The 27,815-nt window shown below is 41.2% G+C and overlaps 7 protein-coding genes across 7 annotated transcripts; 2 read left to right on the plus strand and 5 right to left on the minus strand.

Annotated features, from left to right (window-relative positions):
* Positions 1–1,424: 1,424 nt before the first annotated feature.
* Positions 1,425–2,211, plus strand: K444DRAFT_666843 (uncharacterized protein; the record flags this gene model as incomplete). The annotated part of the gene is made up of 2 exons (XM_024887229.1): positions 1,425–1,752; positions 1,922–2,211. 2 exons carry the CDS (start codon positions 1,425–1,427, stop codon positions 2,209–2,211), a joined length of 618 nt encoding a protein of 205 aa, XP_024731791.1.
* Positions 2,212–2,281: 70 nt separating this feature from the next.
* On the minus strand, positions 2,282–3,895 carry K444DRAFT_617346 (Arginase/deacetylase). The gene is made up of 3 exons (XM_024881105.1): positions 3,749–3,895; positions 3,378–3,504; positions 2,282–3,277 (listed from the first exon to the last, which is right to left on the minus strand). The coding sequence occupies exons 1-3, from the start codon at positions 3,881–3,883 to the stop codon at positions 2,349–2,351; spliced, it is 1,191 nt and encodes a 396-aa protein (XP_024731792.1). The 5' UTR covers positions 3,884–3,895; the 3' UTR covers positions 2,282–2,348.
* A 2,733-nt stretch (positions 3,896–6,628) lies between these two features.
* On the minus strand, positions 6,629–7,377 carry K444DRAFT_538330 (cell division control protein; the record flags this gene model as incomplete). Its single annotated transcript, XM_024875526.1, has 3 exons — positions 6,629–6,694; positions 6,766–7,144; positions 7,241–7,377. 3 exons carry the CDS (start codon positions 7,375–7,377, stop codon positions 6,629–6,631), a joined length of 582 nt encoding a protein of 193 aa, XP_024731793.1.
* A 1,643-nt stretch (positions 7,378–9,020) lies between these two features.
* K444DRAFT_538784 (uncharacterized protein) lies at positions 9,021–9,768 on the plus strand (the record flags this gene model as incomplete). Its single annotated transcript, XM_024875568.1, has 2 exons — positions 9,021–9,155; positions 9,217–9,768. 2 exons carry the CDS (start codon positions 9,021–9,023, stop codon positions 9,766–9,768), a joined length of 687 nt encoding a protein of 228 aa, XP_024731794.1.
* A 669-nt stretch (positions 9,769–10,437) lies between these two features.
* Positions 10,438–11,556, minus strand: K444DRAFT_92956 (uncharacterized protein). The gene is made up of 3 exons (XM_024888815.1): positions 10,985–11,556; positions 10,722–10,923; positions 10,438–10,666 (listed from the first exon to the last, which is right to left on the minus strand). Exons 1-2 carry the CDS (start codon positions 11,322–11,324, stop codon positions 10,724–10,726), a joined length of 540 nt encoding a protein of 179 aa, XP_024731795.1. The 5' UTR covers positions 11,325–11,556; the 3' UTR covers positions 10,438–10,666; positions 10,722–10,723.
* Positions 11,557–11,992: 436 nt separating this feature from the next.
* Positions 11,993–13,205, minus strand: K444DRAFT_93154 (uncharacterized protein). Its single transcript, XM_024888816.1, has 5 exons — positions 12,907–13,205; positions 12,783–12,843; positions 12,559–12,683; positions 12,392–12,443; positions 11,993–12,309 (listed from the first exon to the last, which is right to left on the minus strand). The coding sequence occupies exons 1-5, from the start codon at positions 13,011–13,013 to the stop codon at positions 12,223–12,225; spliced, it is 432 nt and encodes a 143-aa protein (XP_024731796.1). The 5' UTR covers positions 13,014–13,205; the 3' UTR covers positions 11,993–12,222.
* Positions 13,206–15,074: 1,869 nt separating this feature from the next.
* K444DRAFT_596660 (glycoside hydrolase family 18 protein) lies at positions 15,075–26,278 on the minus strand (the record flags this gene model as incomplete). The annotated part of the gene is made up of 8 exons (XM_024878446.1): positions 15,075–15,655; positions 15,766–15,949; positions 25,104–25,218; positions 25,270–25,407; positions 25,456–25,594; positions 25,664–25,873; positions 26,022–26,085; positions 26,138–26,278. The coding sequence occupies 8 exons, from the start codon at positions 26,276–26,278 to the stop codon at positions 15,075–15,077; spliced, it is 1,572 nt and encodes a 523-aa protein (XP_024731797.1).
* Between the last annotated feature and the right edge of the window lie 1,537 nt (positions 26,279–27,815).

A 27,815-nucleotide genomic window follows, 5' to 3' on the forward strand; every position in this document is an offset into this window, starting at 1 on the left:
AAGTATTAATTCTATATATAGAGAGGAGGGATTTAAGCTTAAATTATAATAGATTTGAGTATAAAATCTTAATAACCCACTAGCTATACTACGAATTCTTTATTAAAAGACACCTTCTTTAATAGGGAATAAGGAGGCACTTATATAATCTATTTAAGTTATATAAGACTTGGTTTAAATACGTGGTAATAAATTTATTAAGAAAATAAGTAAAAGCCTGTGCAGGGCTCAAAAATCGATAGGCTGGGTCAGGCTCGAGGCTGTGAAATTGTGACGGCGGGCTCAAGGCAATGGTCAAAAGGGCTCAAAGTTCCGAAAGTTCCGAGAATCCCATGTATTGAGAATACTAAGCTAAGGAGAAGAAGGAGAGAGAGAGAGAGAAGAGAAACGAGAAGAAGTACTAGCTAAAACGACTGAAACGCCGGCTTGACAGGTGAAACCAGTCAGGTGACAGCTAAACCCACGTGACCCTAGCCAACGCCATCACAGAAATCGTATTTTTGCTAGGAAAAAGTAAAACGACACCCTCCCTGGTATGGATTAAGGGTGTCGATTAGGGGCTAGACTCATCTACTAACCTAAAGTAAAGGCGCTCGGATAAAAATACTAAAAATTATACTCTTTCTTTAAACTTAATTTGCTTTTTAAGAAATTAATAAAACTTAATATTTTTATTTATTTATTATAAGGCTAATTAAGAGATATTCAATACAAACTTTCTTTATGAAATATTAATTAGTAATAATTCTTTAAATTAAAGAAGTTAAAAGGCAATATTTTATAATTTAAAGGTAATTTTAAGAAATCTTAGAAATTTAGAAATTTAATAATTTAGTATTTAAAATAAATATAAGAGTATTATAAGCCCTTAATTTATTAGCTTTATAAGGCTTAAAAACTAGAACTTAATTAATTAATATATAAACTCCTTTAAATTAAAATTGTATTTTAAGGATTCTTTTTAATATAATAAGTTAAGAAGCGCGTGATTATTTTATATGCCTTATAGTATATATTGAGAATGAGAAGAATTTGGGGATTCTTAGTTATTCTGAGAATCCCTTGTGAGATAGGAACGAATAAGGATCTTGGATTCCGTTTTGGACTCCCCTTTCAAAACATGGTAGTTCTGAAACGTTACTTTCGTTGGCCGTGGAGGGGCAGCAGGTGAGGGAATGGCTTTATGATGATTGCGGAAACCAGCCTTGCAACTTCGCTCAGCAGGAGCTTGACCCGGCAACATTCGGCAGCGTCACGATCGACACTATCGCCTCTATCTGGCATCCCCTACCGAGTCTCGACCCTGCTCATACCGGCAAAGTAGTGTGCAATTGGCAGGGCATGGCGTGTATCAATGAATCTGATACCAGTACAACCCATACTTCCTTTGGCTCACTCTGGCAAGCGGATTTATATGGATTGGCATGGACGCACTGGGCTCCGCCAAATTTCAGTTCAGTCACACTCCCGATAACCTCGCCTGCTTCGACGCACGGTGGGAAAGCTACATCGAACAAGGGCCTGCGGCTATCCCGTACTTGCTCGAATGGGGGAAGTTTACGATGCTCAGGAGCCTTTGGTACGAGGCTGATGGGGACAATGCCTATATTGAATGCTTCTTCCCTGACTGCATTGCCAACACGTTGAAACTGTATGCCAAAGAGACGTTGGAGGAATTGGCTTTGTTGTTAGGTCCAATTGGGAGATTGTGGAGAAGTGGAAGGAGGTGGTTGATGTCAGGGCGATTGCGAGGTGGGGGGTTTGGAGATGGAAAGTGGATTTCTGTGTAATGGAGAGGAAGGGAAGGCTGTCGCGCAGGACGCGAAATCTCTGGCCGGGATCCTTCCTTCGACAATCAAAAGGGTGAGGGCCGTTCGTACTACTGTCTACCCTTATTGTATTGAGCTAATCGTTTGTGCAGCTGGCACTGAGCCATTTGCGGGAAGAGCAAGCGAGGATATTGTTTGCCAGGTTTCAGATGGCAGGAAAAGGGGGGAGTTGAAGAACTTGAACGAAGTGGTGTTAAGAAATCTCGATGAAAGAGATGATGATAAGGTAGCGACCGTGGATGTTGTGAAGAGTGATTGCGAGGAAACATGTATCATGGTTGAGTTGAAGGAGGTAAGTGGGAAGGTCTCATTTCACGAGGAGATGAGGAGTCTGGTCGAGCGGCCTGCTATCTGTGCAAATTACCCAAGGAAAGAGGACTGAAAGTGGTCGAACGTGGCAATGTATTACAGCCCTAGAATGAAAATGACTCGGTCTTTTATACCTGCCATCCTGCTCTTCAACAGTGCGATTCCCCTTGTATCAAACCTTCCTGTCAATTCCTATCATAACCCCCAAACCTACAACTCGTCTTTGTTCCCCTCCCCTTTCCCACCGGGCACCTCCGCAACCTTCCCCATATCCTTCAATCCCCTCTTAACCATACTCGTCAAAATCTCATACGCAACCTGCGCTCCCGCCAGCGCGGTCTGCTCACCGACGCCATCATACGCCGGCGCAACCTCGACAATATCCGCTCCCACTAGATTCAACCCCTCAATACCTCTCAGTATCCTGATGAGTTCTCTGCTCGTCCAGCCCCCCGCTTCAGGCGTGCCGGTTCCCGGAGCAAGGCCGGGGTCGAGGACGTCGATATCGAGGGATAGGTAGACGGGGACCTCGGTCCCCATCCGGGACATGATGGCATCAATGACGCCTTTCGGACCAATATCATCAATATCATCACTTGAAATCCTCAAGAAACCTTGGGAATCATCGTCTTCATAATCCGCCCAATCAACCCCTGACAGCCGCGTCCTCAGCCCAGCATGCACAGACGAACCATTCAAGATCAGTCCCTCGTTACTCGCCATCCAGAACATAGAGCCGTGGTTAAACTGCGCCTGCTCACTCGGCCACGGGCTCGGATATTTCGCCGGATGCCAGGTATCAAGATGGGCATCGAAATGCAGCACCGCTATCGGTCCTCCATACACTTTATGTAACCCTCTTAATGCCGCCAACGCAATACTATGATCTCCTCCAAGACTTATTAACTTTGGCCGGGAGGATAGGGAAGAGAGGGGAGAGCGGTGTCCGAGCTCGAGATATGAGGAAGTCATCTGTTCAAGCGCAACGAAGTTGTCAAACGGTGTTACGGGAACGTCACCACAGTCGAGGATCTTGGCCCAGGAGAGGTAGGGGTTTATTCCTGCTCTGGCGTTGAAGCCGCGGAAAGAATTTTGACGCGCAGAAGCAGCGCGGATTGCACGGGGGCCGAAACGAGCGCCTAGCAATGTTAATAAGAAGCCCTGTTGAGGTATGTGAAAAGGGGGAAAGGGGTATATCACGTGATAATTGAAGGAATGGAGGAACGGAAGGTAACGTACCCGGTCTGTAGCTCACGGCAGTGTCGAATGGAACGCCGATTATGCCGATATCGAATGTGCTGTCTGGTTTTGTGAGGCATTTTACGTGCTCGAGGTGTGCGAAGGAGTTTACTCCGGAGAATCCCCACTAAGGTCCCGGGTGACATTAGCTCGAGCTCGTTTTCCAACACTCCTAACCCCAAAACTCGACGCACAATGGCACAAGGTATATTGAAAAGAAGTCGACGGAGCAAGAAACTTTCCAAAAAGGCAATTTGTAAGAAGAAAAAAAAAGGCACTCCCTACTCTCTAGAAAATCACTTAACATCACCCAATCCGCAGTTCCCAGAAAAGAAACCGCAAAGAAAGCATGCGGAAAACACACAACGCACCTCAAAGCTCCACTTCCTCTCCAGCTCTTCCACCGGATCCTGGATATATTCCCGTTCATGCAACGGAACATGTTTCCCCCCATCCGCACCGCCATGGTGTCCATGCTGATGCCCCGCTACCCCGTATCCCGCCATCAACAGCACCAGGGCCGTAAAACTCGAAAGTCTCATTTTTTTGCTCTGCAAAATTATCTTCTCAAAGCCGTTTATCCCCCTTTTCCCCCTCAACGTTAAAAGGTGAAATGTTTATTTTTATAGAAGGGTGAGGAAAGTGTGGTTGCACTGGTCTATTACGTTATCGCTCCACACAAGGTGTTCGTTTCGTTATCAAGCACAGTCGGGACCCTCCCACTCTTGAAGCATTTCGTAACAGTTTGCCATCAGCACACTCTGATGAAAGAGGAATCTGCATCCGACAAGGCTGGCGGAGAGCCTTGCATTCCCAGTCTGATCTGGAGAATAAATGGACAGGTGAGAAACATCACTTGCTTGAATTCCGAACTCGTCGTGTCCGAGTTGATGCGTTTAGCTAATTCCATTGGCTGGGCTGCCACACGATACGAACAACGTGACGCGAACAGGATGGCAACTTCAGAGTTGATGGGAGTCTTAGCGTTGATGTACCTTTTGCCAGCTCGCTCAGACCCAATGCTGGATTTCCTCTTTTGGGAAATTGCCCCCAAAAAGCTTGCTTCCGCTCCAAGCCATTTCTCACGTGAGCTACTTCCTCTCAACAATTTTCTCTCAAGACACACTCCCTTTCCGGAAGTTTCTCGTAGAAAATAATGAACGGCTTGTGGCACGCGCTGTCGGAAGTGACGATCGGATATTACACATTAGTTTCGATCAGTCCCTCGGCCGTGAATCTGTTGAAAAGCGAGTCCTTCCTAAGGATTCAGAATTCTGATAGCCGACCACTTCGTATCCACGATACGTTCCCTACTAAATCGAGCTGCGGCACTTTCCTTTGTGCTTATTGAAACACCTCATAATCCACCCCTGGTTTTGCTCCTCGACTTATCAAGAGCAGAGCGACGTCCCAATGTTTATACTTGATGGCCTTAGCCACCGCGGACTTTCCCTTCCCTTTGGGATGTTCTTCGACGCTCGCGCCGCCTCCAGGTGGCCATTGTGAGCAGCTGCCTTCAGAGCCGTATTGCTATAGGTGTGGACCGCGTCCACAGGGGCACCGAGTTCCTGGAGAACTCGCATTAGATAGTGACAGCTGTTCTCAGAAGTCTCGACTGCTTCCGACAGCGCTGTGATCCCAGCCCGCCCTGACTCTGCGTTGATCTTTGCTCCTTTCCATTAAAGAACATAAAGCACGGGCATGTGCTCTCCGTCCGGAGCAAGCATCAAAGGCGTCCTGTGTTCCTGTGTTGGCATCTCTAAGCCCGCGCCGTTCTTGACCAGCAGCCGCACCATCTCCTCATTCCCTCAAGCAGCAGCACGACGAGGAGCCGAGAAACACCACCTATTCGTGGCTATAGTGACTCCAGTTGCATCTTCCTCTTCGAAAAATGTGCTGAGGTTCCCACTTTTGATTGTGGCAAGAGGACTAAGTGGAGGATCCCTGCGTTCGAAAACATCAGATCTTATACTCGCAATTGAGTTAAGCCGCCGTCCTTGGCGGCTTGGTCAGTGTCGAAGATGATGCTGGCGCTGGAGACAACCTCCTTGAGACGCAATGAGATTGGAGATATAGCTCCGGCTCTTGTCGCTTCAATCGACATCCCAATTGCATGTTGATTTGGAATCTATGGATTGAACACTGTCATCGTATCGATGAGCATATCAAGTTTCGGATTCAGCCTCGCAATCACAACATCCGGGTCCTTGCTGCTAATATAACTGGTGTTATGTAAGCATAAGAGACGAGATCGATGGTAATCACGGACGCGTTGATGGTTTGAAAAGCCAATTGAATGGTGGTGGCTGAACCTGGATCTGCGACCGTCGGAAGTTGATGTTCACCCCTTCCCAGTTGAGCTTCATTTGCTTGACGGCTTGTCTCAGCGGTTCGCTATCTCCGCTCTACCCATAGACGTTACATAAGTCTTTGTGCGAGCTCTGCGCAAGTCTTCTGACCTGGAACCGAGTAAACGCTCAAGCTGACTGTGATTGGGTCCGTGATGTATAGACCGTCTTGTTGCAGGCTTGGTAGATTGTGCGCCCGGGATAGAGGGAACTCGGAGTGTTCGAAAAGGCGTGAAGCCGGATGCGGCTGAGGTCCGCAAGGAGAACACCAGATCATACTGGTGGTTTGGATGAGGCCTAGGGCAGCTGCCAAAAATGCAACCGTCTCAATTTCAACATCTCGAGCACCAAGATCACCGTGAAACCTTCTGTTAACCCTAAAATATCCCATCTGGATCATCGTGGACATCGGAGGATTGTAGACTCGCTTTCATCCAATGACATAACTTCTTAGAGTGGATCCGGGGGGGCGAGTATGAAATCTTTATATTCTGCACAGGAAGTACACCAGACACCAATAAACACCACAGAAAACACTGTTCAAGAAACAAATTTTGTCAATTCTTTCTCTCTTTGCTCTCTTCGCTTCCTGCTTTCCACCCCCAATACCAAGCCTCCCTCAAATTCAACGCTCAACAGCATGCCTGCCTGCCTGCCTACCCTGTGCTCTGACTAGCGCCAATGCATGTGACGGAAAGAAAACTCGACGTCGCGGAAAGGGTGCCAGAACTGAATTGTATAACTCCTCCCATCAACCTCTGCTCCAGACAAAGGCTAAATCCCTCGCTCCTCGTCTGCTTGGCGATTCTCGCTGTACTCTCAATTCTGGTGTGATGTGGATATGGGGATCGAATGGTGAAACGGGATGTGGCGAAGGGGGAACGTTTAAATGGGGCCGAAATGTTAAAGAATCAGGCAATTCCGGTGCTTCTTCTTTGGCGCCGGGGGTTCGAGTGCTGCCACGATTGCCTATTCCATTTATGTTAGATTTTTGAACTTTTGGGGGCAAGTGGAGTTGGGATCAAGAAGTGGGGATATACCTCGTCAAACACATCCTTCAACTTATACTGCGTCAAAGCACTGCACTCCACATACTTCACAGCCCCTAACTCCTTTGCCATCCTCTCGCCATCCTCCTTCCGCACTGGACTCATCTTCTGCTTCCCCAACTTCTCCCTTACACTGGGGTCATCTCTTAAATCGGTCTGTGTGCCGACAATCAGGCAGGGGACACCGGGGCAGTGGTGATGGACTTCAGGGAACCATTTCTCTCGGACGTTTTCGAAGGACGCGGGCGAGGTGACGGAGAAGCAGACTAGGAAGACATCGGTTTGTGGATACGAGAGCGGACGCAGACGGTCGTAATCTTCTTGTCCTGCGGTGTCGAAGAGGCCTAGAGTGTATGGCTCATCGCCAATCCTGTGAATGAATGTTAGGAATTTGTTGTTCTAGATAGAGAATGACGTTGTTTCATACTGTGAACTCGATTGGGGGGGGATATGGAGGGGCACTCACATAACGGTAACGGCATAGTTATCAAAGACAGTAGGCACATATTCGGAGGGGAACTTGTTTGTCGTGTAGCTGATCAGAAGACAAGTCTTGCCCACAGCACCGTCACCGACGACCACACATCTGCAAACGCATATCATTAGCCATCATCCTCAAGTCTCTCCCCCGATCCTGCAATCCAGCTCCCCAATCTTAACGTAACCTCGCCCAGCACACGTTCAAGCAGCTGCAGATCCGGGGGTGATCATGTAGAGATACGCACTTTATCGTTGCGACGACCATTATTCCACTGCTGGGTCGTCGGGCACTTCAGCAACCTCAAACACGACTGCGCGTCAGCCGGCCTCCTCTGTATCCTCGCGACGCTCGGTCTGGGAGCCTGCGAAGGTTTGACTTGTGCTCGTACTCGTGGGGATGAGGCGGCGGGGTGGACCTGGAACTGGACCTGGACAAGATATGACGTTGGAATGTTCTCTGTGAGGTTCTGGGTTTTGCGGTATGGTAGGAGAGGTCGCTGCGAAGGACTGCAGAGGTCAGGTACTGACTGACCGACTGAATCGAGCCTGAGCCGGTGCCGATAAAGCTTACACTTGCTCTGCTGGCCCAAATTCGGTTCGGTTCGCTTCGATCGATATGCGGCTAATCCTGCACGAAGGCGGCGATTAAAATTGGAGGTGTTGGGTCAGTGAATTTATTTTATTGCGGTGAGCTGCGACCGACCGACGGCTGGGGTGAGCTGGGCTGGACTGGACTGGGTCAGATAGGGGGCGAACGATGGAGGGATGGATGGATGGATGGATGGATGCAAGAGCAAGGAGATGACGACGGAAGATCGAGAGGATTGTCGCAAGGATACGGGGGGGGATGGCAGAAGATCCAGTTAGGGGCGGAGGGGCGGTGGGCAGTGGGCGGTGGGCGGTGGGCAGTGGGTGCAGTGGTGCCCGGCTGGTTGCTGCTGGTGTTCCGGTGCGGTGCGGATGGACGTGGTGGACGATGGGATCAGACACTTGGTGATTCAAAGACGGCGAGGATACGAGGGAGGGCACAATCCTCGATGGGGACTGAGATGGAGGACTGAGAATCGAGGCAGCAGCAGTAGTGGTGAAACATCGACCGAATGAAGGGCTGAGGGATGCCCTCTCGGTTTGTTTTCTGGCCACGGACGGAACAGCCCGTTGTGCAGAGTGCAGACAGCGAACGTGCGAGGCCACCGGGCTGCGGGCTGCAGGCTGCAGCCAGCGAAAACGACGTTTCTGTCGTATCGATTATTGGTAATCTAAATACAAAAATGAAATACAAAAATGTCCCGTGGAGAAATGATCGAAATCCTGGGATTGTTAAGCGTGAGGCGTGAGGCGTGAGGCGTGAGGCGTGAGGCGTGAAGCGTGAAGCGTGAAGCGTGAAGCAAGAAGGGGATAATACAGTCATGGGCATTGGGAGGCAGTGGCAGTTCCTGATATCGCGCCCTGCTCCCCTTTCTGGCTGGCCAGGGGATCCCAGTCTTGCTTGCACCAACGCGTCTCTTCCCACCCTCTTTCTGCTCCTTCACACGACAGCAGCGCATCGCGTCGCGTGGGATAACGCAGCGTGTCGAGTCATTGGGAACAATCAAATCGCAGCCATCGCAGCCCTCGCAGCCATCGCAGCCATCGCAGCCGTCGCCAAATTACGCCGTGCCCAGCTGCAGCCATTAAACTCCTCCACAACCCCCAATCCCCCAATCCCCCAATCCCCCAATCCCCTAATCCCCTCTCTTATTTCCCCTCGCCCTCCCGCGCTCATCATGGCCTCTTCTCCAATCGATGCCACTCGTATCCGGCTCCTCTCCGAGGAGATCGACCACCTATTAGAACACTACCTTCAGCTGCTGCACCAATACGACACATTACGTAGCTCTCTGTCTACTGTGCAAGCTTCGGTTGGTTCCTCTGCCCCAACTATATCACACTGGCCTTATGGCTGATACGAGAGTCTCGTAGATCCAGCAGAACATCGCGCGAGCAAACTTCGATGCGCAGAGGGGTGTACGGTATGGACAGGACTGCTACGATCAGCGCATGCAGGCTGCACGAGGATGCCGTGTGACCAGCGGACCCGAAGGCACCGCATTCTCAGTCGTTGAGCTCTCAACACTGGGCAAGGATGGGTCGGCTGCTTCCGAGGGCACGCACAAAGACAATGCAGGTCCACAGAAGACGGGAATATCTGCAGCGGACGAGATTCCAGATGGAGATACGAAGACTGTAGGAGAGGAGGACGAGCAGAATGGGGATGCGGAAAGGGAGAAGAAGACAACCAAGTCAAAGGACCCGGTCCGCATGTTCGGCATCCTGACACCACAGGCGTTGAGGCTGGCTCAAGGAGGGGCTATCAAGATGGTTGAAGAGGTTATACCGAAGCTTGCATCGATAGATGCAGAGATGAAAGAGGTCGAGATCAAGATCCGGCGGGCGAGGAAACAACGAGTGAAAGCGGAGGCTGCGGAGAAGACGGTGGTGGGAGAGAGGAGGGAGGAGGGAGTTGTGTCTTGAAGACAATAAAAAGGGTCTTGATCCCTTTCCAGCAGCGGAGAACTCTCCAGATAGTAGGCCAAAGTGCTGGCCATTTAACTGCTGGGGGTTCGTCCAACTCGTGCTAGCTGCCAAGCCGGCAATTATCCTGCAACCCGTCCTGATACCCAGTTGGCAGGTCCGAAGTTAGCGGTCATATCGATTTAAGCAAATCATTCTGTTGCAAGTCAAAAGCGGCCATCAGACGGAAAGCCTCCAAGTAAAATATTCTCCTATGACAACTGTTGCCCAGCCCTCAATGTTCAAAAAGTTCCAATACATTAAGGTTGTCCTTGGAGCGTGAATTCCTGAAGTCAGCCATTTGCTGCACATCGACTTGTCATCCAAAGTCTCGAGATGAAACCAGTCTCTAGCTCGTGTCTTAATCACTCTATCTGGTGTCTCGCCCTTCAAGTACATTGTTCTTTCCGAACATTGAGTATTTTTGGGTAGGTCGTCGAATTTTCGTCTCGGGTTGAATCCAGCGCCTTTCAATAGTCCATTTACGCCAGATGCCTATAATGGATTGCTCACGAAAAGAACCAGGACGGCGGCATATGCAGCCGTAGATCCAAAAATCTCTGCCCTCCTCGCATTCATCAAAAGGCTCACAGTCGCCGCATATATCAACTTGAACAATTATCACCCCTTTCTGCACACTTTTGCTGGACTTTTTGGCCTGCTGTGAGGGCTGCAATTGCGCCAATCAGTGATAAAGCATTGAAAATAGCGGTTATCACTGCCCCGGCGAATTGTATCCGATGTTCGGGAAAGAACATAGGTCATTACTCGAGTCGATGTGGCTGGATCTCCAAGGCTAGAAATTTTAGTGCCGACGACTATGAAGCTTATATCAACCTCGCGTCCTTCAAAATCGTTTCTATAGAATGATTTAGATAAATCTTCATGAACTAATCGAACCCTCTCAAGATTACATTCAGGCGATCAGTCTCGACAGGTGCCGATGTGACGAGATCATGCTCATCGTTGAAAAGGCATTAATCTTTTCCCCACAGGACACGGATATTGCCCTCTTAGAGGTACCAGCGGATGCGAACCAGCGTTTGAAGCCACGTAGAGTTCGGGAAGCCGATTCTCGAAGGGCCAGCACTTGGCTCTCTAGGAGAAGCGTCTCGTCTAAATGAAGGAAATCAGCTTCACTCTAGTTATGAGATTGGCGGATTGGGAGGTTCTTCACGTGCGGTATGCTTTAACTCTTCCGCTTGGTTGTCTCCTGTAAAGCCCTGATGCTCGCTCGCTTGGAGATTCGTGGGGTTGCAATAATTTGACCGGTCTCGCGCCGCTTTCGTTTTCATTGTGCGTTGCGTGGGTTTTGTCCAGCTCTTGCAGTTGCAAGTGGAGTGTATGCAACTCGCTCTGTTGGCATAAAAGATTGCGAGCACTGAGATATTCGAATTTGCGGTAGACGGCTGCGTCTTGGTCTTGCTCGGTGAAGGCTGCACAGGAGGGGAGCCTCGTAAGGTTGAGCTGGCTGAGATGACTCCAAGTTCAAGATCTGTGTTTGCTGTCGATTTCATTTACTTAGAAAAGGGTGATTTCCTCGGGGGTTTGGATTTCGCAACAGTGATAGAGAAGGGGATGGGGAGTGAGGTTCTTGCGATGCTAGCATTAGTCAGCATGCGAACCATCCACCACCACCAGCAGTGATCCACCATCTACCTGATGGTTTTGCTGGAGTGTACAACAATTAGGCAGCGGCAACATAGGGGAGGCAAGTTTTCTCGATCAGAGGAATTTCACATCTCGAAGTTAAATTCATCTGGAATTGGCAAAAAGCTGTCACTCCTGACTTACTTTGCTCTGCATTGCAAAGTCACCTTTCAACATGGATATCATCGAAGCGAATCCTCTCTGCGGTTTCCCCATCCCTTTGATTTACTCCAAACATCTAGGCTATGATTTTTCTCAGGCGTCTTTGAAGGGAATTAATTATGCCCTATCTGGGCGAAAAAACCCGGATCTACTTGATAAGTGTCAGTTGCTATACACGTGATTCTCCCCTTCTAGTTAGCTCAGCTGCGGAGGCATATAAACCCTCCGCTGAACTGCACTTCTTGTACTTCAGACATCTCAATCTATATCAACTTTACCCTCATATTTTGAAGCCTAATTACATGCCAAATACTGTCTTGTACATGCAATTGTCAATAAGACAGTATGTCATCAGCCAAAGCTTCAGCGATTAATTGATTGATTGATTGATTGATTGATTGATTGATTCATTCATTCATTCATTCATTCATTCATTGATTGATTGATATATACGTCCAGCGGGCATAGATCAACCTTAGTTACTGCCTATGACCCTAAAGACCTTCCGAAGGGTATGGGGACGTATTAAGCTTATAGGATATCTATATACAGAGTCCTGCTCGCGAGAGGGGCCAAAAACCACAAGGTTAACAATTTATCAGTTCAACTCGTCGGCCCGAGAGCGCAAGCATCACACGTCGTATCCTGAAATGATTCCGGACTGTAACAAGTTTGCTGTATTAGATCGAACTTTGAATTTGGTCACGTCAGCGAACATTTTCTCTTCAAATCGGAATGTCTTAGAAGGAACGTGTTAGAAGGAACGACTTACATCTCGTTTGACGAAAGTGTGTTTCTGATTTAAACTCACATCGAAGAGCGTGCTAAGCAAGCGAGGATGATTAGCACATGTGTTCTGGGTTTGAGGAATTGGGAGGGGAGTGGCTGGAGCATAAGGGCTAATGTATGGGTGCTTGGAGATGGAGAATTCAGACTCACGGAGCGTTGACAGCTGCAGATAATTCAATTCCAGCGTTGGCCCCGTAGCAGACATTTGCGGTCTGGGTAGTTCCCACCCCCGCGGAGCCGTAGAGTGTGGCGTAGGTGTCGAGTTCGAGGTCGATCTGCGGGATTAAAGATTAGTTTCAAGATTACAGTGAGCATTCTGGAGGGGTAGAAGCAAATAGGTGTGTTGATCGAATCAAGGACTCAAGGAGACTTACAGAGGCGCTGGGGACATTGAGACTGGGGTTGAATACGATGCCAAGTTGGATCAGGGGTTTTCTGAGATGTCAGTGAGTATTTGGTTTCATTAGGGTGTGAAGGAAATGGAAGAATGATTCTTACACCCAAGCAGTAATGTCACCACTAGCGGATAAATCGGCGTAGAAGGACGTGGAGCTATTCCCAGAAGAGGTCTCAGGAACTTCACCGTCCGCTGGGACGCCAGACATGATGTCGTTTTTGGTATTTGGGTAGCGTTGAGTATAGTCCCATGAAGCAACATTGAAGTTGACGTTTGCTTTGCTGTGAAGGGTTAGATTGGGTTTGGTCTATGCTGGAAATTCAAAGGGGACCTACGTGTGGACACTCATCTGTCCGGTGAGTTCCTGCATTCATAGTGTTAGTTATGAATCTCGTGAAAGAAGACAACATCACAGGCCATATTTACCATTCCAATCCTGAAGGTGGGGCCTATAGTGACAAGACCTGGAATATTTAATGCTGAGCCAAAGTTCTGGGTGCCGAAGACTTCTGCCGTTCCAGTTGAGAACTGGATTGTCCGAAAGCCTCAAATCCCAATTCCACATCTATACTGCCTTTGTTACGGAACGTGACATGGGATTCGCTCCAACTATTTAAATCTCCCATATTTCCCTATAGTCTCATTAGCCTCTATAATATCGACACAGATCCGCTACTTACAATGAGAGTCAGAGTCGCTGATGTCTCAACGTCAATGCCTAGCTGAGTCCATGCTGCGAAGTAGGCGTTTACGGGCAGTCCTTGAAACGTGCACTTGAGGTTTTCATTGAACAAGAAGTAGGTGAAGGTATCCTTGTAGGTCAGTCTGGCCAACTCATACTCTTCATCGATGTCATATTGGCCAGTGAGCCAATCTGCCAAATTTGCTGAGAACCACCTCTTGTGGAGGATATGAAGCTCATGATCTGGGGTTCGTCTTTGTTCTTCCTTGAATGTATGGTGGAGATACCTCTTCCAAGAGCCACCGTGCAAAGTTTCTACTTCTGTGATGATCTCTCGCTTCCGCGTGGGCGTTGTGCCGGGAGCAGCGTCAACTATCTTCCTCCAGTAGCCTCCCACGGAAGAATAGTCAATACGCACGAGAACATTGGAGTTGCCTCTTCGTTGCAAGGGTGAAAAGTCGAAGTCAAAGGTGAAGTCATAAACGGTATGACTGAAAACGCCGCGACTCATCAACCGATGGCGGAGATCTGACGGAAGGGTTTTGTTGACTGCTGGCTCGAGACTCACAGCCATGGCATAATGACCGGCACCACATCCTTCTGGCAGCTCAACAATCGCCTCGGCAACACCTCTACCAAGATAGATGTCACCACAGTTGCTGTTCGGAGAAGTATCGGTGCAAACGGCTTTGACGGTCTGGCGACCCTCGTGCTTCTCTGTCGGACAGTCATATAGTTCCCAATGGCTGCCATCACGTTTGTCAAAGGTGCTGAGTTCTGACTGTGGACCGGACATTATGGCCCATCCAAACCCATCCGCATCTGGATCTTGGCTGCTCCCACTTCCTGGATCCGGGCCAACTTCGAGGTCAAAACTCTGTTTGTCAGTAGAGGGCCCTGGAGTCGGGAATATCCAACTGATGGATATTAGACTGAGTAAATGACTAAGGTGGTTCCTGATACTGACTCGAGTGGTGCTGGGAGTGTTTGAGAGTAGATCGTCAGAGATCCAGCCTCGCAGCATAGTTGTTGGGGAGTGTTATCGGTGCTCCAGTGCCAACCATTCTCTGTCCAAAACCAGTTTGTTGTCGATGTACATTCGGTCCCACCCCCTTCCCAGGACGTGCCCATGGGGACAGTGTTCTGTGGACATTGTGTTGGATTTTTGCAGTCCGCCCAACTGCAATCAGCAGGATACCCCTCATCACAACACCACGGCATCCAACCACCAGTAGTGCAACTGCCTGTATAAAGTTACTCCCAGTGCTGATATGATAAATTTATACTACTCACCTGCCGAGAATGTCACAAAATTCCTTCCGGCAGGACAAGCGGTATTTGGATCGATTGGTGCTAGGAGGCACGATCCTGTCACAGGGCCACAAGCTTGCTACGCGGTTTCGGACTATTACGAGCAACGATTAGATGACCACGTATAAACGGAGGAGAAACTCACCGTTTTGCAGCAGTACTTTGCTTCCGTGCCAAAAAAACAGGCTGCATCTCCGTTGCCGTTGGTGTTTGGTGTGTAGTACCAATCATTTTCGACGATGAGAACTTCGTCACTCATACAACCTTGATCACAAATCAAAGGTATAATGTCGGCTGAGGAGTACTGTTAGTCATAAGACGCTCAAACACAGTGGCCTTGCACCTACCTCCACGCCATGTACATATATTTGGATTCGGAGTGTTTGTATTTGGGCAACAAACCTGTCGATACATACCCTGTTGATCGCATCTGATCTGATGTCCGACGGCTTGGTAAGGTCCAGTACAACCTGGTGTTGGACTACATTCACCGAGGAAGCAAGCTCCTGATCCTCGAGTATAATTCGTAAAATCATTGAGTCCAACACCGTCTTGTTGTTTGAATGCGCCAAGACCGCCTTTCGAATACAAAACTGCATTCAGTGCGTCATGATTCATGTCGTCAAGATCTAGCGCCCATATGAAGATACCAAGAAGTCCATTTTGATTGGCATAATCCACTTTATTCTTTAGGGACCGGGCATCGTCGAAAGATACCCACTGATCCTGGTTCCATGAGAAGTAATTCACGCCAGCAATTTCATCATAGTAGGTCGTCAGTTGATACATACTCAAAGTTGTCTCGATCTCATCATAAGACAGGATCCCAGCAGTTCCCGTGCAACTGCCGGCAATGCCTATATATGGTATAAGCAGGGAAGTTTTCATGAAGTTTCACGAGCCAGGCAGGAGCCGAGCCCGCAAACAAACTTAAAAATTGAGAATGAAAGGGCAAAAAGTAACGAACCTGGATCACTGAATGGACAGCCGGGAGATGAGCAGGATGGATCCGATAGAGTGTATGATCGCCCGTAGAACCCGAGACCCAAATTTACCTTGTTAGCCGGAACGTTGTTTCGCCAAAGGAGATCCAGAGCTACTGAGGCCATTAGCGGGCTAGCGGACAAATCCGAGAAGCGAAAAGTGATTTTCTGATTTTCTGATTTTCGCGCCCACACCCCCCCTAAAAAAAAAAAGGTACAGCATATACGCCTTATTCTCGACTACTCCTAACCCCCCCTTAGCTTGCATAGTCCATAAGGCAAATCCTATAGATTATAAGGCATATCTCCATCTCCCTTACTCTCTATATTCTCCGTACTGCCTATATTACTCGAATTATCTATATCTCCTTTATTCCCTTCTCCTCTAGTATCCTTACCCTCCTCTACTATAATCTCCTTCCCTATTACCTTCTGACCTTATATCTGTCTTTATACTCGCTTTCTATATCTTATAGGTAGTTAAGGCTTTGGTATAAAGGGTTTTATAGATATAGAGTAAGGCTTTCCAGACTTAGTAGGATTAGTATTAAGTTAATGAAAAGTATAGACTTTACTATTATTATTATATCTATAATTTGTATAAGTACTATCGAATTCGCCTTCTATAACTATATAGTATTTAAAAGGGCCCCTCGGTCTTTTCTTATTACTATAAGTAGTATAAGCTTGAGAGGATTTGGTTCCGCAAGTATATACTAAGCTTGCCTCTAGATTTGCCTTGCCTTTCTCTAATTCCTTTAGCTCCCTGCTCTAGTATAGCTCTATCTCTCTAACTTTAGCCTTATTATTAATTTGCTTTCTACTTTAGTAATATTATCGGATAGTATAAGGAGATTAAAGTATTATTATAGAGAAGGAAGAGGAGATTATATATAAGGAGGAGGTTAAGAAGTAGAAGGGTTTATTAGTTAAACGTATTAACGGGAGAGGATATTATAGACTAAGTCTGGATTATTAGAAGGTATATTATAAATATTATCTTTCTGCTTATTTATAGCTTTATTACCTTTTCTACTACTTTTGCTTTTACTAGAACCGCTACCTAAAGCCATATTTAATATGTTTTTAATAAAGAAAAGCTTTAATAATAGTATTATATATTAGAATTAAAGTTATTTTCGGAAAGAGATTAAGATTAAGGTTAAGGCTAAGATTAAAGCTAGTATAGCTATATCTTTATTATTTACTTTTAGGATATAAAGATATATATTTAATATAATTATTTAAATCCAAATAAATTTATAATAAATAATACCTAAAAATAGAAATATTAGTATTTAATAGCCCTAGATTAAATATATTTAAATATTAAAAAAATTATAATTTTAGGTATTATAATTATAAAAATAAAGATATAAATATTCTTTTTCTTATTAACTCGCAAAAGCTAAGATATACTAATAATAATTAAACTATACTTGACCCATATAATTAGCTAATTTACTTTACTAATTATAAATAATTCAAGGTAATTTAAATTTCCTTAAATCTCTATATATAGCTTATTATATAAACTTCTATATCTCTATATTTAGTAATACTATAATTATAATTTTTTAGATAAGAAGAATTCCCTTATTCTAGTATATATAATTATATTTATTTCTTATTTTTCGAATATATAGTTATTAAATTAGAAAGGCTTAAGAATTCTAAATAATACTTTCTTCTAAGAGATATATATTCTTAATAAATAGTAAAAGTAAATATGGAATTATATAATAATATAACTATCCTATACTAATAACTTTATTTTCTATAAAACTATAACTCTATTCTATTTTTACTCTAAAACCTCTATTCTTTTTCTATATTTTTTCGACTTTACTATTAATACTAAGAGCTTCTATCCTCTACTAATACTTTCTCTATTAATACCTTTATTAATATCTTTATTAATATCTCTATTAATACTAAGAGCTAGTATCTAATTACCTTATAACCTTCCTCTCCTCCTCTAAACCCTTCCTTATTCCTTTTCTAAACCCCTCTTTCTTATTCCTTCTCCTTTAATACTTCTACTAATAATACCAAAAGCTAGTACCTAATTACTATTTCCGAATTACTTTTATCTAGAACTCCTATACTATAAGTTTTTAATCTACTTGCTCCTTAGAAAGCTAAATTTTAGATCCCTCCTTTCTTTTTCTAATATCTCCTTCTCTCCTTTTCTAATACCTCTTATACCTTTGGGTTCTTTAGGAGTATCCTTTCTCGAACTTCCAAAAAAGAGGCTAACTCCTATTTAGATCCCTCCGAACTTTAATACCTCCTCTCCTCCTTTAATACTTATAAAAGCCTTTGGACTATTACTAAGTACCCCTATTCTTTATCTTGAAATATATACTAACTTATTCTTATAAGAAATAGCCCTTTTCCCTCTAATCTCGACTTTTTTAATATATACTTCTCGCCTTTGGGCTATTTAGATATTTCTCTATTCGCTTTTATAAAATATATACTAATCTTACTTTTTAGTTCTCCTTATCTTACCTCTTCTTTAATATTACCGTATATATACCTAGTTAGTACTAGTTCTTATAATCTATAGTTAGGCTTTTTATTTATTAAATACCCTAGTATTTTGTTTTACTTTTGCTTTATATATTTTATTTTATATACTTTACTTTCCTTTTATTATAGGTTAGGACTCAAATAGTATTTACTTTAAATATTTATACTTTCGGGTATATAAGACTCTTATAGATCTTTCGGGATTATAAACTAGCCTATTTTAGTTCGGGAAAGCTTTCTTAAAAGTATTCTAGGAATTATAGTATTTATTATAACTTCTCCTAAAGATTAATATAGTATAGGTATTTCTGGTCTATTTTCTCTCTATAGAATAAACTATTATCCTAAGTTTATATAAAAGTCCTAATTATTTCTTGAGTTAAAATATAGGTATTTCTTATTCCTATTAAATTAGGTATAAAGAATAGTAGGCACCTTTGGGCTAGACTATAGTACTAGTTAAGTACTAAAACTTCCTATATTTATCTTATAAACTTATAGTTCGAGATATATTATATTTAATAGGGCTTCTATATCTAATTACTTTATATTATAATAAAACGTTTTAGTATTATAGTTAGAGGAGTTCTGCTTTATAATCTTGTCTATTACTTATAGATTTTCTAGCTAATAAGTCTTAGCTAATAGCTAAGAAACTTATTAGCTATTTTATCTAAAGCCTCTGGAAGCGGGAAGTTACCTTAATAAAGATTTAGTATTAAAAATAGATTTAACTAATTAATCCAAATAAGGAATTTATAGCAGGAATCTCTATATATAGGTAATTCCATATAATAAACTCAAGTCCCTATCTCTGGTTATATAAGTAAGCCATATAAGAAACTCTTTCTGGCCTATTAAAATAGTTTCTATCCCTGGTTATATAAGTTATAATATATAATAAACTTAAATTTTTCTTGAATTATTTTTAGAAAAATTAGTAAGCTTTTCTAGATAGACTTATTAAGGCTTTAATTTTTAAAGATATTAGTGTAGCCTTTTTATTTCTTTCTTAGGTAATAGTTCGGCTTTTAGGAATCATATATAAATATTAGAATAAATAAGGAAATATACTATATATATTTTCTGGATAGATTAGAATAGAATCTATAGAATTCCCGTAATATTTTTATTAAATCTATAGTACTAGCTAGCAAAAACTTTAATAACCTTAATAAGACTTGAATTACAAGCCTGGCCCTTAGATTTCTTACTTAATTTAAAGGTTAAGTAGTCTATAATAAATTACTTATTATAGAATATATTATACTCTTTTCCTAAAGAATACCGGGTATTAGTAATAATCCGGAAGCCCTAAAGCCCTTAAGACTTTTTATAAGTTTCGGGCTTTAGGGCTTTTCTATAGCTAGCTAATTATATAAAGTTATATAACTATACGGGTCCGGTATTAATATAAAGCAATTAGTAACTTTATATATAAATATAGTATGGTTTTTAGTATAGCTAGTCTAATATATTATATATTTATATATAAATACTTATAATTTTATTATTATAATATAATATATCCTTAATATAAAAATTCCTTTATAACCCTAGACTTTTAGGAGCCTCCTCTATACTAAAGGTAAAGTATATAATACTATTTAGGTATTAAACTTAAAAGGTAAAGAATTATAAAGGCCCTAATAATTATAAGACTTTATAAACTTGAGTAAATTTAAGTATTATAAAAGCATTAAATTTAGTAGCCTGACTTTTAAATTATATAAGAACTAATTAAAGAGTATTATTTTAAAATATTAATTATAAATTCCAAGTATATATATATCCGTAAGGAAATAAGACCCAAAATAGTACTAAGCTAATTATAAGATATAAGAAAAAGTATATTAGATATTAGGCCTATTTTTTCTTAACTACCTTAACCTCGGCAGATATTCATATATAATTTATTAGACCTTATATAATGGGTTTGCTTAGGAGAAATAAGATTAATTAGCCTAGAGAGTTTAATAATAATAATTAGACTTCTATCCGAAGTAATAGGCGAAGTACTAATAGTAGCCCGGATACCTTGGGTTTTACTTATAAAGCTAAAGATATTATACCCGTTAATTCTCTATATCTAATAAGGAAGAGAAATAGTATATTTATATCTCTAATATATCTATTACTATAGAGTAATACTTATATAGTCCATAAGATTAACTATAGTTCCTTTTACTAGAAAAGAGGATAGTAAAATTAAAGGAGGATCTAATAGCCTATTACTATTATTATTATTATTACTATTAGGATTAGCTTTAGTAATACTTTTAGTAGTACTTTCCGTATTATCTTATAATTCCCAGAGGTTAGTAAATAAAGAAGAATCCTAATATATATAAGTTAATTAAATCTAAAAACAAAAAAGGGTCTATAGAAGAAATAAAGAATAGGAGCCAGAATTAAAGGAAAGAATTATATATATACCTTTATTTACTTACTAGTTTATTAGATTCTTCTTTACTCTTAAAGTCTTATACCTATACTAGCAGGTAATACTTTTCTGGGCTCTCTGGGCCTCCTTAGTCTATTATTTAATCTTTTTAAGTTATTATATTTTCTGAGTATTTTCTAGCTTTTTATAAGTAATTTTAAGACAGAGATCTTTATATAAAGTCTTTTTCTAAGCATTTTCTAGCTCTTTATAAGTAATTTTAAAACGAATATCTTTATATAGAGTTTTATTCTGGTATAAAATAAGGAAAATTATCTAGATATCTTTAGGGCCCAGATATATACTATAGCAGGAAAGATTAAAGATAGTTTGGATAGAATCTGGCAAGACTATAAGTTCCTAGGCTCTTTTACTATTAGGACTAGTATAAAATACTAGTTTATTTATATTATTAATAAATTAATAATAGTAGATAGGTCTACTAATATAGAAAGAGAAGTAAGAGAATAGCTACTAAGAAACTATATTAGAAAGGATAGAAAAGACTTAATTATTTATTTTAAATTAAAAGCTACCTATTAAAAAATATCTATTAGAATTTATATAGAGAATCTAGTAAAAGAAATAGGAGAAAACTTACTATTAACTTCTTTAGAAAGTTAGATAGTTCTTTACTTAGCTCTCTAATTCTTTATATTATTAAATACCTACTTATAGAGAACTAGCTATAAAACTATAGTCTATAATTCTATAAGACTAGATCCAGTTATATTTTAATTTATAAGACCTTAAAAGGCTTCAGGTAGCCTATTACTAGTATAAGGAGCTATGGCCTGGGTAGTAGCCTAAGTAACTCTTATATTTATAGTCCATTAAGCTTATATAATAGTATAAGTATTACTAAAAGAATAGTTAGGTCAAGTAATATAGCTTATAATAAAAGGAAATATAAAAGGGAGTAATTATAGGGCTATTAGAATAGGAGAAGCCTGGGGTAAAGCAGAACTAATACCTGGCGGCTATATAATAATAGTAACTAGAGGAATAGATATAGTAGATATTCCTAGAAGAAAAGATATAAAATAAGAATACTAAGAAAAGCTAGAGATCTAAAGTATTCCAGGTATAAAAAGAAAAATAGATACGAACGGAATTCCAGAACTATAAGGTTTAAGTTTACTAGTATTACTACTCTGGATAAGTAAAGCAGCGGCTTCTATATTATATTTATTATTAGTAGATTAATAGAACTCATAATATTAGATATTACTATACTAGTATTCGGCTATAGGATATATAGTATTAGGGCAGGTTTTGAGAAATAGTAGTACTATTTTAAGAGATAAGAATTTAAAGGTATAGAATATTTATATAGTAGATAAACTTAATAATTCTATTAGTATTACTCTCAAAAGTAAAAAGGGGGTTTTAAAAATAATATATTTAATAATAAATAATACCTATTTTAATATATCTAGTTATTTCGTAACTAGCTCATTTAACTATTTCATATTATTAGAAGTATTACTAATAAAGGGCCATTTCTGGGTAAAGTCCTGGACTATTAGGAACTATACGGGTATTTTTCTGGCCTATATATTATTTATATACTCTATATTTATTAGAATAACTTACTTAAGGATCCTATTCCGTATAATAGTAATATTATATCTACTAGTTAGCTTCTTAGACTCTTCTAATATTAGCAGCTGCCCTGAGGCTATATATACCCGGACTATATATTAGAGCTAGTAATAAGCTTAAATATATAGTCGGTTACCGTTTCTATTAGTATCTCCTATATAAATATTAGTTATATTTATACTATAAGATATAAGCTTCTAATAGTACTACTCTAGTATTTCTCTTAGTAAAAACTCGTTAATATCTATATTAGTATATAAGTAAACTATTTATATAGAGCTATATAAGGTTATATTATTTATCCCAAACTAAATAATTATTAAGGATTATATTATAAAGCTCTATATCTATAGGGCAACCCCAGTACTATATCCTGCCTGGGGGCCTTATATATAGTCTAAATAGCTTACCGGCTACTATATTAGGCCTAGATCTGTCTTTTCTAATCCTATAGATATTCTATAAGTCTATAAACCTATATATCTCGTTTTGGATCTACTATATATAAAGTACTAGTAAAGTAATCCGGTCCTATAGGTATTAGTAATTATAACTCCTGGTATAGGCTAGTTCCTGAAAATAGTTCTATATATACTAATCGGAATTAGTTATATAATCTGGTATTATAATACTAGACCTAATAGCCTTAATAAAAAGCGGTATAATTATTAGTATCTAATACTTCCTTCTAATAATAGAAAGAATAAGAGGCAGATATAGGGAAACGGAATTACTTATATACTACTAGTATAACTAGCTCTTCTAAAGCTCTTACTACTAGAATTTAACCTACTAATTCTCGGTGCTTTTCCTAAAAATAAAGTAATTCTCTATATATATAACTAACGGATCGGCTATCCGTAAGAATACAAAGTATACTTCGGTAATAAAAGGGAGTTTAGAGCCTCGATTAGCCCTAAAGAAGTAAGAGTAGTAGCTTATTTAAGTATAAATCTGAAAATACTACTATATAACCAAATAAGTAGTTTAATTAGAGATTCCGATATATACCTAAATAATATTATATAAATAAGTATTAATATAAGTATATATCTCGATCCCAAATAGTAATAGCTTATTATATCTATTAATTAACTAAATCTAGTCCGGCCCAGATATAATATATTCTCCCTTTTTAGACTATATCTATTATATTTATAGTATAATTACCTCGGGATCCAGGAGTTATAATATTATATATAAGCTCTCCTTATAAATAACAAAATATATTAGTAAATAAGGCCCTAATCTTCTAAGCTAGGGCAAAATAGTAAAGTATAGAAAGACTAACCGGGTTACTAGTAAACCTTATTAATAGAAGTATATATATAAATACTACTATCTATAACCTATAACCCGCCTATTATTTAGCTTACTTTATAGTATTACAAATAGTTACTTGTCCGCCGCTTGCCTATTTATTATAGTTATATAATAAATAAGATCAAGCTTCCTATATATATGGATAATTCTAGTAATTAAAGCTATATAACCGTAATCCTTAAGATCCTTAAGTATTTCCTTATCTATATCTCCTAGATAAATACAGGATTATAATCTATATATAAAGAAAAGGCATATCTAATTATTTAAAGTAGCCATATTTAGGATATTCTATTCCTGATAAGTAGGCGCGGTCGGAACCATATCACGGATTAACTAAAGATTCGCATATAAATTCTTTTAATCTAATTTATATATCTTCTTCTTAATTAATATTTAGTAAAAAAAAAAAAAAAAAAAAAAAAAACGACATCTCTACCCTCTAACATAATAGACACGTAATACCTCAAGATACATTAAGGTATATAAACCGAAAATCCTTAAGATCCTTTAAATATTTACTATATAAATCTATACTCTAGCACAATACCAGTAATTATTAATCCATATAATAAAGAAAAGCCAAATCTATTATTATAAAGTACATCATATTTTAGATACTTCTATTCTATATAATTTACCGACGAAACAATATTTACCGCATTAAAACCAAGATGTCATATAAATCTTTAATCCATTTGAGATAAATTTCATCTTAAATCTAAATATTTATATAGCCTATTTGTAATAGCTTTATATACCGTAAGGGAGATTTATTAAAAGTTTATAGTATTATTTTAATAAAATCCACTAAGTTATTTTAATAGGGGATTAAGTTTAGGATATGCTTACTATATAATATACTTTTTAGTAATAATATATAAGTACTAAAAAACTCGAGTAATATTACCCCTATATAATTTTATTAATTAATTACTAAAAAAAAATAATAAAGCCGGCTTTCTCAGTTATTTTAATAGTTTAATTTTCTATTTCTAATCTCGCGAATATTAAGGAAATTATTAAACCCCTATTAATAGCATTTATCCTAGAAGGGCTTATAGCCTGTAGTTACCTGGACTATAGTAATTTATAATAAATATCTTAATTTTATATTATACTATCCGGCCTTAATTTTGGTATGATTTTATGCGGTAGTATGGGCTCTTACTTTATTAATTAGACAAGCAAGCAGCCTTACTATTATTGCGTTAACAACCGAAAGTACGTATGGTGCTATACCCTAATTAGAATTCTGCCTTGGGGAGGAGGAGGGGGGGGGGGGGTGTGCGGGGCGCCAGTGCGAAAATCAGAAAATCAGAAAATCACTTTTCGCTTCTCGGATTTGTCCGCTAGCTAGCTGTGGGCCTCAGTAAGAGCTGCCGATATCTCTGTTAAATTTGTATGAGCGTATACAAATGATCCAATGTCGTCTTCGGGTGAGTCCCAGCTGCCATGTAAATCATATGTCATCAAATTGACCCAGTCAGCGTATTGGGTCATGTTTCCGATATCGAACCAGCGAAGGTAGCTATCACACGTTCTCAAAAGCCATCCATGCACATTGAGAAGCAGAACTTACCAATAGCTAGTGGGAGCGGTAAATGAAAGACCCCATCCAGATGTTTGAGCATCCCACCAGGTCCTAATATCCCGAAGTAGAGCAACATAGTTTGCTGTGTCAGCCGTCGTACCTCCTCGATCAGGAGCTCCAGGATACCTAACGGTTGTCAGTCTAGAGTTGATGATCTAGAACGCCAGCACTTACTCCCAGTCTAAGTCTACGCCATCAAAGCCATACTGTCGCATGAACGAGGCAAGGTTGGTAATGAAGGTGCTTCTCTTTGCAGGAGTGCTACTCAAATCTCCAAAGACTGGCTGACCATCGGTTCCGTTGTGGCTGAAGCCTGAGTTTCATTCGTATTAGAATTTGTACTCTTGTTGGATTATCCTCAAAGGCATTGACATAGACTTACTCCATCCACCAAGTGAAAGATATATTCGCAGTCCAGGCGCATTGTGCTTCGGTTGCATGATTTGCAAGAATGTAGCCATGTCAGAGCCTGGAATCGGGAAGATCTCATATGTATCTGGGGTGATGTATCCAAATGCAACGTATAGATGGGTTATAGAATCAGTTCTGATAAATGAAACGTCTCGTTGATTGCCTGTCAAGTACAGTGAGTCTAATAAGCCCCTCACAGTAGAACGAGATATGAGGCTTACATCCTCTCTGGAGAGGCGCCCAAGCAGAGAAGTATCTGCATTGAAGTTAATAGCCAGCCATGTGAGCAACAAAAGAAGCTTACCCCATGACCAGATTCGTCACATTACCATTGCTGAGCGCCGTCGCAGGTGGCTGATCGCAATTGCTTTGACACCCCGTAGAGCAAAATTCCTGATACAATCGCAATCAGAAGGAGACTCACATAAAGTAGACATGGACTTACAGATGTTACTCCACAATAACCATACTGATCGCAACAAACATTGAGAGGGCACGTAGTTCCAGCGACCGGGGCCCAGCTACCGCACTCTACTTTTGCGTCACAATTCGAGATACATGGGGGGAACAGTGCAGTGTGCTGCATCAAGTCCACACTGCAAACGTTAGTAAGATGATATATATGTTGGAATGGCTTCAAACATATCCACTAAGTGATGGTGCAGGTTAGCTTCTGTCAACACTGCTTAGCTACTGCTTCAAATACTTGTTTCCATTACAACATGATCCATCAGCACATGGCTATCCATCGGCGCATTGTCCAGCAGGCAAAGCTCGCTCAAACAATCCGTATGGTTGCAGTATCTCTGAAGGTATAGATGTATTTGCCCTCGAGGCAATATCGTAGTGCTCTGCAGACACTGTGCCAAAAGCCGCGAGAACGAATATAGTAAGGAGCTGTGTCCACAGAATTACCATTATGAACCGTAAGTTGGCCTTTGCATGGAGCTGCCCGAACAAAGGAAAGTAAATGTTGATATCAGTTAATATGCCAAGATGTTTCAGCGTGTATCATTAGCCCAGCCTTGACAAAAGTATAGACAGTAAAACGATAGCGCAGCCCTCGATGTCAGTCAACAGAGTCTGCGGGGATGCATCCGGTTGCCAAAGTCGATGGGCGGGATTGGTGAAGGTGCGAAGTGGGTTTGACGGAGAAGATCAGACGCGTACGGGATAAGGGGTTGCAACTTTCGAGGTAAGCCCAACAGAGTCAAGGTATCCTTGAAAACCCCGGCTTTCAAGATCTCGCTTTCGTATTGAGATGGAAGCTCGGTGGAAGGTGCTCAGGTGTGGTAAGGTCGCTACGGTCCCATGTTCCTATAGTGCTAATCTTGACATATCACTCCCCTAGCCGTGAATTCTCTTGCCAGAACTATTTTAATGCCGCGGAACTATTTTAATGGTCAGCTCGCCGGAAGAATTGTGAAAAGAGTTGCAGGCATCCCGGACTCGGAGTCCGAGTCTAGACTTTCGAAGTCACAGCTTGAGTCTTCGCTAAATGCATCAACATGATGATCATTGGCAATCTTACCTGCAGTGATGTTCATGGCCTCTAGACCCTCATTGGTTGAATCAGCTATGGCTAAGTTCCATATCGGTATAAAGAAAGAAGGTCAACTGTGCCCAGTGCGTGAGTTCATCCGATGATTGCCTGGGTTGACGATCATGGGGTTACATCAAGCTTCAATCAAAGATACACTTTCGTGGAAATCCGTGCTGATCTGCGGCGAAGGCTGCACTCCCTAACGTCTCGGCCCGCGTTCTTTAAAAATGTGGTAGTGTTCCGTGCCGCCTCCCTAAAAGCTTACATTATCCAGACGCAAGGAGATCAGCAGGCAAGGTTTGTTGACATGTTGTAGCAGGTGTGGACAAAGGGAGAAGGATGGATGGTTCGTCTCAATGTTGCATGCGATAGGTTACCCTATTTGATCTTGCAGCCTGCAAGGAAAAAAGTAATACTCCCCCCCCCCTAAATTAAATGTAACAGTGGGTCCGTGGTAGGGGTATTTACAGGCGGTTCTACAGGGCGTTTACAGGGGCTAATAGCCAATTAAAAGAAGGACACTTAACGTCTTCTCTCTCCGCTTTTCTCTCTTTTTATCCTATTCAACCACACCAATCAA

Source organism: Hyaloscypha bicolor, assembly GCF_002865645.1.
Source record: "Hyaloscypha bicolor E unplaced genomic scaffold K444scaffold_126, whole genome shotgun sequence".
Lineage (NCBI taxonomy): Eukaryota > Fungi > Ascomycota > Leotiomycetes > Helotiales > Hyaloscyphaceae > Hyaloscypha > Hyaloscypha bicolor.